The sequence below is a fragment of the Enhydra lutris genome, unplaced genomic scaffold, assembly GCF_002288905.1.
Source record: "Enhydra lutris kenyoni isolate GAN:26980312 unplaced genomic scaffold, ASM228890v2 scaffoldscaffold26, whole genome shotgun sequence".
NCBI classification, from domain to species: domain Eukaryota; kingdom Metazoa; phylum Chordata; class Mammalia; order Carnivora; family Mustelidae; genus Enhydra; species Enhydra lutris.
The window spans coordinates 5,491,865-5,506,020 of NW_019154110.1; the positions used below are offsets into that span (position 1 = coordinate 5,491,865).

Genomic DNA, 14,156 nt, shown 5'->3' on the forward strand with positions numbered 1-14,156 from the left:
TAAGACATAAATATAATTAGGAACCTCTCCTGCTCAAGAATCTTCCATGGCTCCCCAGGGCTGCTGTGTTTAAGCCTTAACTCCTTGGCTTAGCACCTGCAGGATCCTCTCCGGCCCCAACCTAACCGCCCCCCTCCCCCACCAGTTCCATTGTACAACAGCTTGAATACTCATGATTTCCCCAAGCACACCATGTGTTCCCAGACCTCTGAGCCTTTGCATAAGCTGTTCCTCCAGGGGACAATGCCTTGCTCTTGTTTCTTTGCACCAGGCATATTACTCACCGTCCAAGTCAGCTCCAAGGCTACTTCCTCCACGAAGCCTGCCAGGCAGACTGCGGGACCCCTTCGTTGGGCCACTCAGGGTCTCATAGCGGAAGGCAAGGGCACCACCACCTTTTTACATGTTCCAGTGCTTAGTGCCTCCTTCAGAGCACAGATGCTCAGTAAATGTCCAACTGGTCAGTTCCTCAACTTTTGCAGAGAGGAAGTTCTGGAGTCAAAGACTTGGGCCGCGTCCTGGACTAACCACCTTCCAGCTGTGTCCTCTTGGGTATTTTAACCTCGCATGCCCCAGTTTCCTTGGCGGAAACATCACAATTCCTGCCTCATGGTGTGCTTGTGACGGATACACTGAGGTGGGGGACGGTGGATAGAAAGCCCTCCCTGGCTGAGGAGGGGCTTGCGAGTGTCAGCTCCCCTTCTCCTCCATCTGTACTGCCTATTTCAACCTTCAAAGCCTCTCTACAGGACTGGCAAGGAGAAACTCCGAGAAGTAAGAATCAGATAAATGAGCACTCCACTCCCCACCCCGACAGCTTCCATGAGGCGAAGACAACTCTAGCCCGGGTCTGGGTCTGCTCATAAGCTGTTAGTGCTGGAGGCTGGATGACCATTCTCTTGTCCATCTGATGCCGTTCTGTCTCCACTCCTCCATCTGACTTCCAGGTCCACGGACGCCTTCTCTGGAAGGAGCTCCTAGAGGGGATCTGATTCCCCAGCCCCGTTCCTGTTCCCTCATGCCATCCATCCAAGCAGCTCCCCATGCACATCTGGAACTGACCCAAGGAGACACAAGCCCCAGACACCTTGGTACAATTTTATTCACCAACTCCAGACACCCAGGCTAGGCCTGGCACAAAGGATGTGTTCCTGCCAGTGGCAAAAAAACTGATACAGCGCGTTCATTAATACTAACCATTTTAATTTAAATTAATAACATTTCTGGAAGACAAATGCAGTTGATAGAAAATATAAAAACTTTTACTGTACAAATTTTACATCACATTCAAAAAAGCAAGTGTGTGCCTGTGGCCACGGAAGACGCTGGTTTTACACAAACACATGAATGAAATCCGGGCTAACACTGTAGCATCACACGAGCTCCCGAAACGGCTTCACATTTATGTCTCCACCCAGCCCCCTAATCAACACGGAACAATAGCAACGCAGGCTTACAGGGCACATGGCTGCTCCCTGTGATGACAAGGAGAATGCCATGAGAGGACAGGATTCCAGCGCTCTGCACTGATCTGGTGACACAGAGAGGTCAACGTTGCTACACTGCCCACGACCAATGGGGAACTTGCTAGGATTGAAGACCTTGAGTTGAATGGAGAGCCTGTGGCTCTGGGGGTTAAAGGCAGCAGGGACACGGGCCCTAGGGTTTTGGAGGGGATGCCTGGGACTGGAGGTGTGCTGCGAAGGACCAAAGCTTGGGCTCCATTCTCAGACCCCAGTGGGGACCTCTACAGCCCCCAGAGCTCTCACTGGGGAGGCTGTCCCAGCTTCTGCCATCCCCTTCACAGTCGGCTGTGAGCACTGAATTCACAGTATCTGGCCGTCCTTCATGTGTCTCCACGGCAGATGGGAGAGCACACAGAAGGGCAAGCATGTCTTCCCAACCTCAATTCACAGTCACTTTGAGAGGGAGTAGGGGACCAAGTTTCTCTTAAATGGCAGGCAGCGCAGAGGCTAAGCCAAGGGCTGGCCAGCTGTTCAGGGTCCTGAAGGTGAAGGGGCTGCCCTCCACACCTTCAGCTCCCCCCTCAGGGTTCTTGGCAGCGTCAGTTCCTTAAGGGCAGGGACTGCACTGCTCCCATCGCAGCGTCCCCTGCACTTGGGCAAGACACCGTCGGTGTTCGATGAAAGCTTCTTGAGCTGACCTGCAGGCGTGACACTCATCCGGGAGGCCAAGGGACGAGGGCTGAAGCAAGCACCCCCAGAGAAGACGGAGGCCCCCCAGGAGCCGAAGCCACCTGGCTTACAGCTCTAGCCTTGCCCACACCCTCACTGGGAAAGGTTAAGGAGCTCAGGTCTGGGGTGCTGATGGGCAGCGGGAGCCTGGATACCTCGCCCTGCTGCACAGCTGCGCTCTCCAGGCATGGGTCAGCCGAGGGGCGTCGGACCTGGAGTCAGGAAGGCAGCCCCACCACTTCTGGTCAGTGGCCTGCTTCGTGTGACCTTTTGGCCAGACTCCGAGAAGGCTCTGAAGATTGGGAGCTCTGCTAGGTAGGTCTAAGTGAAAGGGATGGGAGGGCCACATGCCCCCACCCCCCAATCTTGGCTCAGAGCATGGACACAGGGTCTGGGTCTGAATCCAACTACATCTCCAGCCTTATCACCCTTGGTTGGTTCTGGTTTGAGGCCCACCATGGCCTAACACCCACTGAAGGCTTCTTTGTCATCTGGAACTGTTCTCTTGAGGTGACAGCTTCTAATGAAGATAGGCAGAATATGTTCATTTCACGGACTTTCCCCAGTCAAGCCCCTCCTTCTGGTGCAAATATACATACGTAGATGTCCTGACTCGGTTCAGGGGAGGCTCTGAGGACTGGTGGACTGGGTGGGTCTGCATGAACAGTGTGGAGGGGCACAGGCCTCCCGTCTTAGCTAAGGGCTCAGAATAAGGACAGTGGAAGAGTCAGGAGTGGCTCCGGGCCTTCAACAGGACTGGAGGAGAAGAAGTGGGCAATTCCAGAATCTTGGCGTGACTAATGGGGTTTCTGAAGAGCCAGGCCACCCTGTGGCTGGGAGGGTGAGCTCAGGAACCCGCTGCCTGCCACTTCTCCCTCCTGCTCCCCTTTTTGTTCTCCTGGGTGCAAGCCCTCATGGTACACGCAGCTGCGGGGCTGGGCCTTAGCTCTGGGGTCAAATCTCAGCCAGGACTGGGATGTGTCTAAAAAGCTGAAGCCCTGAGTACCATCTCCTTAGGGTCTTCCTGGAAGCTGTGTGAGAGAAAGTTGTCTACAGGTGCTGGAAATCCTGGCCAGCAGCCCCTGGATCAATCCAGACATTATCTGGGTTTAATCTGTCTTGACTTTTCCAGCAGGGACAGGCTGGATAATTGGGGTCAAAAGGGAACCCAAGCCCTCTGGGAACTCCTGACCCTCAAAATCCCACTTGGCTCCTAGCCAGGGTTTCCTCTGCCGGAAGAAAAAGGGACAGTGTCCCTTTGTTAGGATAGGGGGAGAACCCTACAGAGGGACATTCTGGGGTTTGGGGCCAAAGCAGAGTCCAGGTCAAACCTTGTGGTCCCCATCCGACCCGAAGAACAGCCACAAGGATGGTGCTTTTCTTCCTTTTCCTCACCGCCGCCATGGTCCTCCAGAGGGGAAGGCCACTCCCACCATCCCGGCCAGTGGTGCCAGCGTGCCTCTGCGGCCAACGTTTATTATTACCTATTGTGAAGCATTGAGTTCACGCCCCAGAAACATCCATGTAAACTTTCGCTGCCTGTCGGGGCAGGTCTGGTTGGTGGTGATATCACTTGAAGAAGAAACAGCAGGTGTGGCTCTAACGCCGGCCAGATGTTTCCCTGGATGGACGGGTCGGAGTCAAGGACTCACACTCCTGGTCTGCACCACTTAGGAGGGTGGACTGACGTTTCGAAGAGTGTTTTCGTTTGTGGCATGGTGGTTGTTTGGATGCTTTAGAAACACATTTAAGAAGAAAAGAAATCGGCAGAAAAACCACACGGCTGGCTACATCTTTGGATTACTGGACTCCAGGACACCCAAGCCAAACCTTTCAAACCGGGGTACAACTTTGCTGCTGTTAATGCTGCAAAGAGGAACAAAAACATGGGTTACGGCCCCACTGGCCTTGATCGGAAGTAGGATGTTAGCCAAGGAGCGGGCCTGTTTCACAAGCTCCACAGAGGACCTGCCCCCAGCGAGAAGCAAGCCTTAGCAGAGCTGCTCCTGGTCAGACTTGGTCTCGGGGCTAAGACTTGGTCACATACCCTCCCGGGGGGCAGGGGCTTCTCAGTCTCAGAGTGCCTGGCACCTGGCCTGCTCTCACTGCCATGGCCTCGACTGAGCTACTGTCTCACTTGTGGCCCAGGAGAGCTCTGCTCCGAGAGCAACTGGGGGAAGAAAGAGACCGGACCCCAAGTACCGAGAGAGCGGCCTCACACAATCCTTTCAGAAATGGTCCCCAAACATTGGGGGGCAATGTAGAAATGCAGACTCTTAGAGTCCGCCTCCAGAGACCTGGACTCAGTTTGGGGGAACCCCAGGAACCTGCATCTGGGAAGCAGCCCAGTGACTGCGTGTAGCCTCTCAGCCATCCTCTTGATGAACGCTCACTGGGGTCTGGTACTTTCTGTCTGTGGGGATCGGCAGCAGAAACTTTGCTCTCATCAGTGCAACTGTTTGGCAACAGGCCCCCTTTGTTTTTAAGACCACTTTCTGGAGGGCACTGCTGGGGACAAAGCCCTTCCCAGCCAGGGTCTTTCACAGCAATGGGACCCAATGCCCCCAGATGGGACTGGCCTTGGGCAGCTCTGAAATCATCCCACTCCTTGCCGGACAAGACCTTGCAGGTTAACAGCCAAGCAAAAGCCCTCCCCTGCACTGTGGACCCAGCCAGGTCCCGGGGTCGGGGGCAGTCGACCTCACGGAGGTGTTAGTGGGGAAACAGGACCGCCCAAACACACTGGCGCCACCCCACAGAGGCAGAGTTAGAGGATAAAGTCCTGGACAGGGGAGGCAGCTCTGCTGGGCGGGGTGGGGGGGCTGTTAGGGGGTCCTCGTGGATGGCAGTTATTCTGGGACACACGGGCCATGGAGAGGGGGAGGACGCTGGTTTTAAAAAACAAACAAAGCAAAAGAAGAAGTCTCGGGAGAGAGGCCTGGAGCGGCAGAGATCGCATCCCCTGGGTTAGTGCGCGCACGTCAGTTGGCGCTTGAGCGGAAGTCACGGTGCCGAGTGTCAATTAGGAGGAGAAAAGCCCCAGGTACATGCAAGGCAGCCAGGCCTACAACCTACGGGGAGAGAGAGAGGAGAGGAGAACAGAGTCAGAAGCCAAGCCCACGGAGTGGCAGAGGCCTGGCCGGGGCAGAGGGCAGGGGGCCCACTTTCCCTGCAGAGAGGGAGAAAGGCGTCCCCGCTCCATCCCAGGCTTGGCAGCACAGAGGGCTCAGAAGGGACCCGGCACAGAGCGCCTGTCCCATGCTCCCCGGGACAGTCACAGGATGTTTAGACAGAGGTTGGCCGATGGACCCGTGGCCCCTCAGCCCTTGACTATCAAACCAGACTTCCTGAAAGTTCACTCCTTCTGCTTACTGTGTTCCCTTCTTTAAGCTCTGGTTGAAGGGTGCCCTGGCCTTGGACCAAGGCTCCCGAGTTCGCTTCCACCCTGGGACAAGCCGACATCCGCCACAGTGGGTGGACGGAGGTCCTGCCACGTGCTGTGGGCCTCCTCTCAGCCCTGCGAGACACACACAAGCCTGTAGGACCCTTGTGGGGGGCCATTTTGCCTACGGGAACATCACTTTGGCTTAGGGGAACAGAACAGAGGAAACTGGGGAAGCGGATGCAGACAGAGAACAGGAAGCGGGGTGCAAACAGGCAGAGAATGAGCGGAATAACGGAAGACACACTATTCCTCCAGAGCGGGACAGGAGTTCTGAAAGTCCAGGCGACCGTCACGCCCTTTCCCGTAGTAGCGGCTCCGCCAGCGACTGGGGGTGCCCGGCGACCGTGTGGCCAAGTGCGGGAAGAGCGCCATCCCGCGGGTGACGGAGTCGGGCACCGAAAGCAGACAGGTGGAGGGAGACGATGGAGTGGGGAGAGGACAGCACAGGCCAGCATGTCCACCACCCCCCCAAAATAAAAAAGCAACAAGACAGATGGGAAAGAAAAGAGAAAATGAGAATTAGAGGCGGAACATGTTGAAGTAGAAATCATGAACAGGAAGGAAGCGGTGAGAGGCTCATTCAGGTAGGCTGGCATTTTCCCCCTTAGCAGCTAACACAGCTGGCTTTGGGCAGGGGACACCACCCAACTGTGGCTTTGTCTTCCACCTGTGAAATGAGAAGCTGGGGCTCTACAGTCTTTAGGGAATCTGGAATCATCTCCTGAATGCTAGACCCGCCCAGTGCAGCCTTCTCTTCTGTCGATGACCAAACTCGGGACCAGGATGTTAAACAAGCTGCCCTGAGTCCAGGGGAACCCCACTCTCCTCGTCTCTACCACGATAGCTCCTGCTGGAAAGTCAGTTCCAATGGCCCCTCTTCTGGAGAGCCCTTCCTCAAGCTCCCTAGGTGGGCAGAGAGGGCACTGAGTGTGGCTGAGCGCCCCACAAAGGCCGTTCTTTGGCACAACACTTAGCATGTTGGCATCATTCCCTCATCCATTCATTCACCGATTATACTGCAAGCTCCCGGCTGGCCGAGGCCTGGCCTTGGCCTTCTGTCTCCCCAGGGGTGTGGCAGGTACTCAGCAATGGCTGGGAAGTACCCACACCTCCAGTGGCAACATTGTTGTCCCCCATTTGCACTAGATTCTGACCCATCTTCAGAGCAAAATATGGACACTAACGTGGCATTCTAAGAGAAAGGGTTCCCAACCTCAAACTGTCATTCCTCTAGGCCGTCCCTGCACATGGCCTAAGTCAGCGGTTTACCACGTTTCTTCAGTGAGTTCTCTTACCGGCATCCCCTGGTCGGGTGACTCATGCTGGGCTCCCCCCTTGCCTATAGCTTCAAACCCAGTTTGGTTTGTTTTCAAGATGGGCCAGCCAACCGTACCTAAGCCAAATCCAGCCACAAAAAGATGGATCGTTTTAAAGGTGAAAAACAAAACAAAACAGAAAAAACCAAGAACATATGATAGAGATCATATGAGCCACAAGCCTAAAATATTTACTAACTGGCCCTTTCTAGACTAGGATGGATGCTGTTGCCACCACACACCTGGGCAGCAGGTAGGAAATCCAGGAGCAGCTTCTCCGGGGGTCAGTGATGGGATGGCAGGTGCCCCAGCAGCCACCTTGAGGGTGTGGACAGGCTCCCGCCCCTGCAACTAGGAAGAGCAGCTCCACTTTTTCTGGTTTATATACTGGGAGTCTGGGGGAGATCGCACTTTTAGAAAGTGCCCTTTGCCTTAAAAAAGCTTAAAACCATTCCTATCGTTCAGGGGTCTTTTCACATATGGACTGCTCAACACGTTTCTGCACAATACACAAACTAAGAATGGTTTTTGCCTTTCTAAATGGGTTGGGGGGAATCAAAAGAAGATTTCATAATACGTGTAAGTTGCATGAGAGACTCCTGGGTGGCTCAGTCGGTTAAGCGCCTGCCTTCAGCTCAGGTCACGACCACAGTATTCCGGGATCGAGTGCCAATGGGGAGTCTGCTCAGTGGGGTGTCTGCTTCTCCCTCTCCCTCTGCTGCTCCCCCTGCTTGTGTGCCCCCCCCTCGGTCAAATGAAATAAAAATCTTAAAAAAAGAAAGTTGCATGAAATTCCAGTTGCCGCATCCATAAATAAAGCTCTCTTAGCGCCCAGCCAGCCCCCCGGTTTATGCGCTGTGCCTGGTTACTCCTGCATCAAATGGCAGAGCTGAGTCCTTGCCGTAGAGACCGTGCTCAGGACTGTGACAGCCTCACGCGGCTGCTGGCCACACTACAAATCCTAGGGATGGGAGCTGTGGCTCCAATTTCCCTTCGTGCCTGCAAAGTCTAACACACTCCCCACGCTACGAGGCCACGCCCCGATCCGGCCCCAGCCTACTTTTTAAAGCTGTGGAAACTGAGGCCTAGAATGACGGACTTCCTCGGATTCCCACAAAGGGTTTGTAGCAGGGCAGAGGCCCACTTCTGAGGGTCAGGCAGAGCCAGAGCCAGAGGGACAGAGGCGAAAGGGGAATGAGGCAGAATGGATAGGAGGAGCAAAGGCCACCTGGTGCCAAGGGGGCACGAAGGACTGTGTGATTAAACAGAAGGGGGGTGGCCTTCCCGCCTCAAAGTGGCACAGAAACTCGGGCCATGTGGTCCCCAACCCAGGTGGCTGGTCTGGGGGGCTCCAAAGCCATCTCGAGTCTACATCCTTTTAAGTCAGAGCAGCTCTGCTGATGTTGGTGTTACTCTAATACCCACACTGCTCTGGCCTCCAACGGGCCCTGTCTGGCCCCTTCTGAGGCAGATTCCTCTCGTCCGGGCCTGTCTGGGCCCAGCATCAGCACTGCTCTGGTAACAGGGATATGTAGGTTTTCACAGAAAAGGACCAGAGACGCTCGTGTCTCAAAAGGAGTCTCCGAAATAAACAAGATCCTCATATCACTTGGGCAAGGGGGCGATCTGGTTTGTGTATTCCCCAGATCTAAGTCTTAGACAGCATGGACGGTGCCCTTTAAGATACCAGGAGAGGCTGCGAAGGCCCACCGAGGGGCTACTTACTCAGCAGACTTCCAGAAGTGGCCGGGGTGGGAGAGCCGCCGGTTCAACTTGGGCAGCTTCTCCAGCATGTCCATGAGCAGGGGGAAGCTGGGCCTCTCCTGCAGGTCGAAAGCCCAGCAGGCAGACAGGATCTCCTGTGAACAGAGCCGGCAGGGGTGGGGGTGAGAGCTGGCGGGGAGGGAGGGAGGAGGGCGCAGCTCGGGTACTCTGCACAGGGTCCCTTTGATGCTCTTGAGCCCCCCGCCTCCATGTGGTGGTCCCCCAACATCCTGCCCATGTTAAGAAGATTGGCCATGAATCTCAGAAGAGCTCTCAAGCTTTCCAGGGGAAAACAAAGTGCACGAGCTTGTCTCCCCTCTTTCCTTCTTACACCGCCCTAAAATAACAGGAACAAAGCTAAACAAACAGCTAATAGGAAAGAGATCAGAAATGGGGCTATAGGGGCGCCTGGGTGGCTCAGTTGGTTAAGCGTCTGACTTCAGCTTAGGTCATGATCCCAGGGTCCTGGGATCGAGCCCCGCATTGGGCTCTCTGCTCAGCAGGAGCCTGTTTCTCCTTCTCCCTCTGCCTCTCTCCCTCTCTCCCTAATAAATAAAATCTTAAAAAAAAAAAAAAGAAAGAAATGGGGTTGTAGAATTTTCAAACAGAAAGCGGAAGAAATGCAAGATGCTCAGAATATATGTGGGGTAGAGCTGCGACAGGGGTGGGAGCCTCAGCGATACAGCAATGGAGGCTGGGAGTGGCCAGAAGGATGAAACAGAGGGGAGCGCTTGAGAGCCAGCAGAACACCTGTCCTGACTGCCCCCCAAGGGGCACCAGGGTGGCTCAGGTGGTTAAGTGTCCAATTCTTGATCTCAGCTCAGGTCTTGATCTCAGGGTCATAAATTCAAGCCCTACGCTAGGCGTGGAGCCTATTTAGGGAAAAAAGAAAAGAGAGAGAGAGAGTAAAGCTCCTCTCACTTTGGCAGTTTGCTGCCTGCTTTCCGGATCTGAGTGTTTACCGCACACTTTTCAGCCTTTCGGTTCAGGAGAGCCCCGGCAAGAAGACAGGTCTGCCTACCCAGCCAGGCAGAAAGTGCTCACCCATGTATGCTCAGGTTTTTGTTCTTGAGGACAACTACACCTCGTGGGATTGCCCACCAGGTTAGGAAAACAAGAAAGACCAAAGATACACTGACCAAAACACCAACTCTGGAGTAAAGTAAGTGTGTGTGTGCGTGTGTGTGTGTGTGTGTAGAAGCATAAAACAAGATCAATAAAAACATACCAACAAACAAGGAAGAGCTTGAGATTAATTACAGAACTTCTACAATCCGATGTTCTATCCCTGAGCTATACCCCCTAATCACAGAACCTCTGAAACAATACATTAGGTAGGAATACTGGCAGATAAAATCCAGGAAGCTCCCCAGATTGTGCCCCTGATTTTAGGTAGGAAGAAAAAATATCAAAGAAGGTAAAAGACACAGAAGCTCACTAAGGACCAAATTCTGTCCAATGGGAGTTTCCACAAGAGAAAACAAAGGAACTATAGGGCAGGAAACTATGTAATACAGACATAATGAAAGAAAATTTCCCAGAAACTTTTAAGGGAAGCTGGAATCTTTACCTGAAAAGGCCCAGTGAAGGGACCTCACTGAAAAAAAGAGTATCAAACCAAGAAAAATAAACTTATTCTAAGGCATATTTTAATGACATTTCAATGCAACAAGGATAAAGAGAAGATCCTAGATGTTCCCAGAGAGAATAAAATAGGGCATCTAAAAAAGATTGAGAATTTTAAGATTAATATCTGATTTTTCAGCAATGCCCTGGACACGTGCTGTATACTGACAGCACAGCTAAAATTTCATGTTCTTAGGGAAGATTATTGTGAACCTCTTGGTGTGAGAACAAAATCAGGACTTGCTCAGGCACATATAAGGATTCGAAGATTATCTCCTATGCAACCACTGGGAGGGAGTTCTTTTAGGGTTCTCTCACATTTTACTGGAAAGCAAATAAAGATATGGGGAGACCTGCGATACAGGAAATTCTAGTACTGAGCCAGGGATGAACAAAAAGAAATGGAAAGATGACAGCACTACAGCAGGCCTAAAATTCCATTATCCAGATCATGAGAAACCAATGGGCCCTAAGAAGAACAGGACAAATTCCATTCCATAAGCAGTACGTAGGAGCTACAAAACCTCAGGAATACAGCAAAGGTGGTGCTTGTGACCATTCTTAGCAAGAAAAAAAGAAGACAATCAGAAACTACAGGAAAAACCTAAAACTGCACAAGAAAACCATGGTCCACGTGTGAAGCCAACAAAATTGTGGTGAGCCTTTGAGTAACTGACAGAATGGAAGAAAAGAGAGAGACGCACGAAGAGGAAAATGTCGTGAGCTGCTTAATCAGCAGCTCATGGCAACTAGAATCTATTACAATGGCGCACCCATATTTATTTTCTTTTTACTTTTGGCCTCCATCTGCAGACATAGCATGGACAATTCAATTATACTGACACAGAATCAGTCTTAATAAAAAGATAGAGGGAAAGCTGACGGGAGGCTGAGCAGAGAAGGGGCAGAGGGACAGGGAGTGGAAAGCTGCTAGAACAAGAACTGGTCTTTTGGAACGTGACCTGAGGTGGGGGACTGCTGGTTTTCATTAAGAAGCGTTCTGGCCTTTTGACGTCAGCCTAGGCGCACTACTCACTGTGGCTGCTGTGGCTAGAAACTTGGTGGTGAACTTACAGCACTGGCTGGAAGGGCAGAGAAAGGTGCTCCGCAGAGGGGGCACCCCCTGCTTCTGACTATGATTCAAAAATCACTTTTTATTGCCCCTAACTTATGCCCCCCTGTACCCACCAATGGTAATGTGTTTAAAAAAAAAAACAAAAATAGAACAAAACAAACAAACAAACAAACAAACAAACAAAAACCCAAAAAACCAAACAGGAAAGTCAACTTTCATGAACCAGGAGCTGACTGCTGGAACATTTTCTCTTTTCCCCACTTCCCTGCTCCCTAATCTATTCTTAAGGGGCTTCAAAGGACCCGCAACCCCACACTGTAAGAAATCCTTCCAGAACAGAACATGAAAGATAAAATTAATTATGATCTTAGCCCCAACCCAGGCCAATTAAATCCTTCTCTCTGGTCGAGGCCCTGGGGTCCTGATATTTTCAAAAGCTCCCAGGTGATGCTGACTTGTAGTCAGGGTTGCACTCTGACTCACTTGCCTCTGAAGGGCTCTACGCTCTGCTCCGGGCCTTCCCCCTCCTGAAGACCGCACCCACCACTCTGTGCGCCAAGACTGCGAGTGCACAGGGAGAGAACGGAGATTGCTACCAGGAAAGCAACTCGCTATTTTTTCTTTCACATAAAACAAACATACAGGCACCTTCTGGTTTATACAAAGGTGTCCTTCGTGACTTTATTGTTAACAGGTAAAAACTGGAAATAACCTAAATGTCCAACAACAGAGAAGTAGCCATATTAGGGTGTACGCCAGGGCCTACAGGGGCAGACAGGTGTAAAAACAAGGCTCTGTTCATGATTTGAGTTAATAAGCACATCAAAACGCCACGAGGAAAAAATGTCATGATTTTAAAAAATGAGCTACATGTTATGATCTTGATTTTGTCAGATATGTATTTTAAAAAATTAAGGGGTACCTGGGCGGCTCAGCCAGTTAAGCATCCGGCTCTTGATTTCGGCCCTGCTCGTGATCTAGGGGTCCTGAGATTGAGCCCCGTGTTGGGGCTCTGCACTGAGCGGGGAATCTGTTTGGGATTCTCTCTCCCTCTGAATCCCCACCCCACCCCCCCCCAACCCCTTGCCCCATTCACACTCTCTTCTCTCAAATAAAAATCTTAAAAAAAAAAAAGACGGGGTGCACCTGGGTGGCTCCGTGAGTTAAGCCTCTGCCTTCGGGGATCGAGCCCTGCATTCGGCTCTCTGCTCAGCAGGGAAACTGCGTCCCCCCTCTCTCTGCCTACTTGTAATCTCTCTCTCTGTCAAATACATAAACAAAATCTTTGGGGGAAAAAAAAAAAAAAAGAAGAAGATCAGAAGGTACCAGCTGCTTAAGTTGCAGTCTGAATGACTCAGTAGCCTGGAGCCTGAACCTCTCCTACCTCTAGGCCCCAGGGGCCCGGGGCTATGCCAGGGAAAGGTGGGTCTGCCCGGGAAGGAGTCCAAGAGCATCGGAGAGGCACTCATGACCCACCTGCCCTGCTCAACAGCCCAGAAGAGGTGCTATCAAGTGGCCAAAGAGCCTGGTGTTGGGGCTACAGATTAGCCTTTTGGTGTCCCTCTTGGAGGAGCACACGTGTACAGAGAGAGTCTGCTCTGCAACCAGACGGCAGGTCCCCCTTGGAATAAAGCACCCCGGGCACCATGTCCTAAACGAGCGTTCCAAAGATGCCCTAACAGCTAGCCACCAGTCAAAGGAGGAAAATATGAAGATCTGGTCAGGTCCCGAAGGAAAATCAGGAGCCTTTCTCCCTGGGCCGGTCTCCACTTGCAGACGGTGACTCTGCCAGCACCGTCCCTGGCGTCAGCAAAAGCAGCTCACAGCCCAGTTAAAGCTCAACTGGACCCGCACTGGGGATCCCTCCAGGCAGGCACCCCCACGGCTAGGCCCCCCAGATACCTCCTGGAGCGTGTTCACATCCGGGCTAGCACCTGCTTCCGCCTGATTACCATGGGGATGGTAACATCCAGCCCTGGCTTCCTTACACCACTGTGCTGGGGCCGGGACACTTAGAAACGGCCATACAGAGAAACCACTGGTGGTGTCCAGCAGCAGGAGGTCCACACCTGTGTTACGATCTGGCTTTTTGACAAATACGCTGCGGAAACTTCGACTGGTTCTTGGGTGTTTGAGAAGAACATTCGGGGCGAGATTCATGTGATGCCACAGGAAAACCCCGTCTGTGTTCGGTGCGGGGAGGATTTGATCATCTTCCTCCATGTAAGGAACATACAGGGCTCTACTATCTTTTCCAACTCATGAGTCAATTAAAACCAGGACCTTTCTTTCTGGTCCTTTTTTTCCTTTAAGACAATGGTTTTTCTAAAGAAACACAGTTGGGTAATAAAGGACACAGGTGTTTTGGTGGGCAAGCAAAGAGGCCCGCTTAGGACCCTTCTGCCTCCATGCCCCATTTCTCAGGTGAGTGAATGCAGAAGGACGCACCTGTCGTGTGCCCCGCCCCCCGCCCCAGCCCTTCCTCCCTTTCTGAGAACAGGTGGCTACTCACAGTGACTTCCTTCCCCAGGCTGACGGACGCCAGGACACGCTTCATACCGTCTCCACTTCCAATCTGCCAGATCAAAGCCTCTGCCGCTTGGTTCTTAAGGGGCCAGTCTCTTGCTTGCAGTTCATACCAAACAGTCCTGTGGGGACCGCCCGGGCAGCGTGAGCGGCTGAACCGCCCAGCCCAGCTCACGCGCCCAGGACCTCCTGCTGCCACAGTGCCAGGA

At 52.5% G+C, this 14,156-nt stretch overlaps 1 protein-coding gene across 12 annotated transcripts in view; it reads right to left on the reverse strand.

Moving 5' to 3' along the window:
- Positions 1 to 3,982: 3,982 nt before the first annotated feature.
- The window catches only part of LOC111151623 (kinase suppressor of ras 1), a 163,609-nt gene continuing 153,435 nt past the window's right edge, over positions 3,983 to 14,156 (reverse strand). For 10 of the 12 annotated variants that reach the window (XM_022509724.1, XM_022509726.1, XM_022509727.1 and 7 more), the window contains 3 exons: positions 13,934 to 14,069; positions 8,682 to 8,815; positions 3,983 to 4,061 (listed from right to left, as the gene is read on the reverse strand). In XM_022509724.1, the coding sequence (XP_022365432.1) occupies positions 3,983 to 4,061; positions 8,682 to 8,815; positions 13,934 to 14,069 (349 nt within the window). Of the gene's footprint in view, positions 5,267 to 8,677; positions 8,816 to 13,933; positions 14,070 to 14,156 lie in introns of those variants that run through there. The other 2 variants (XM_022509729.1, XM_022509730.1) reach the window with 2 other exon arrangements.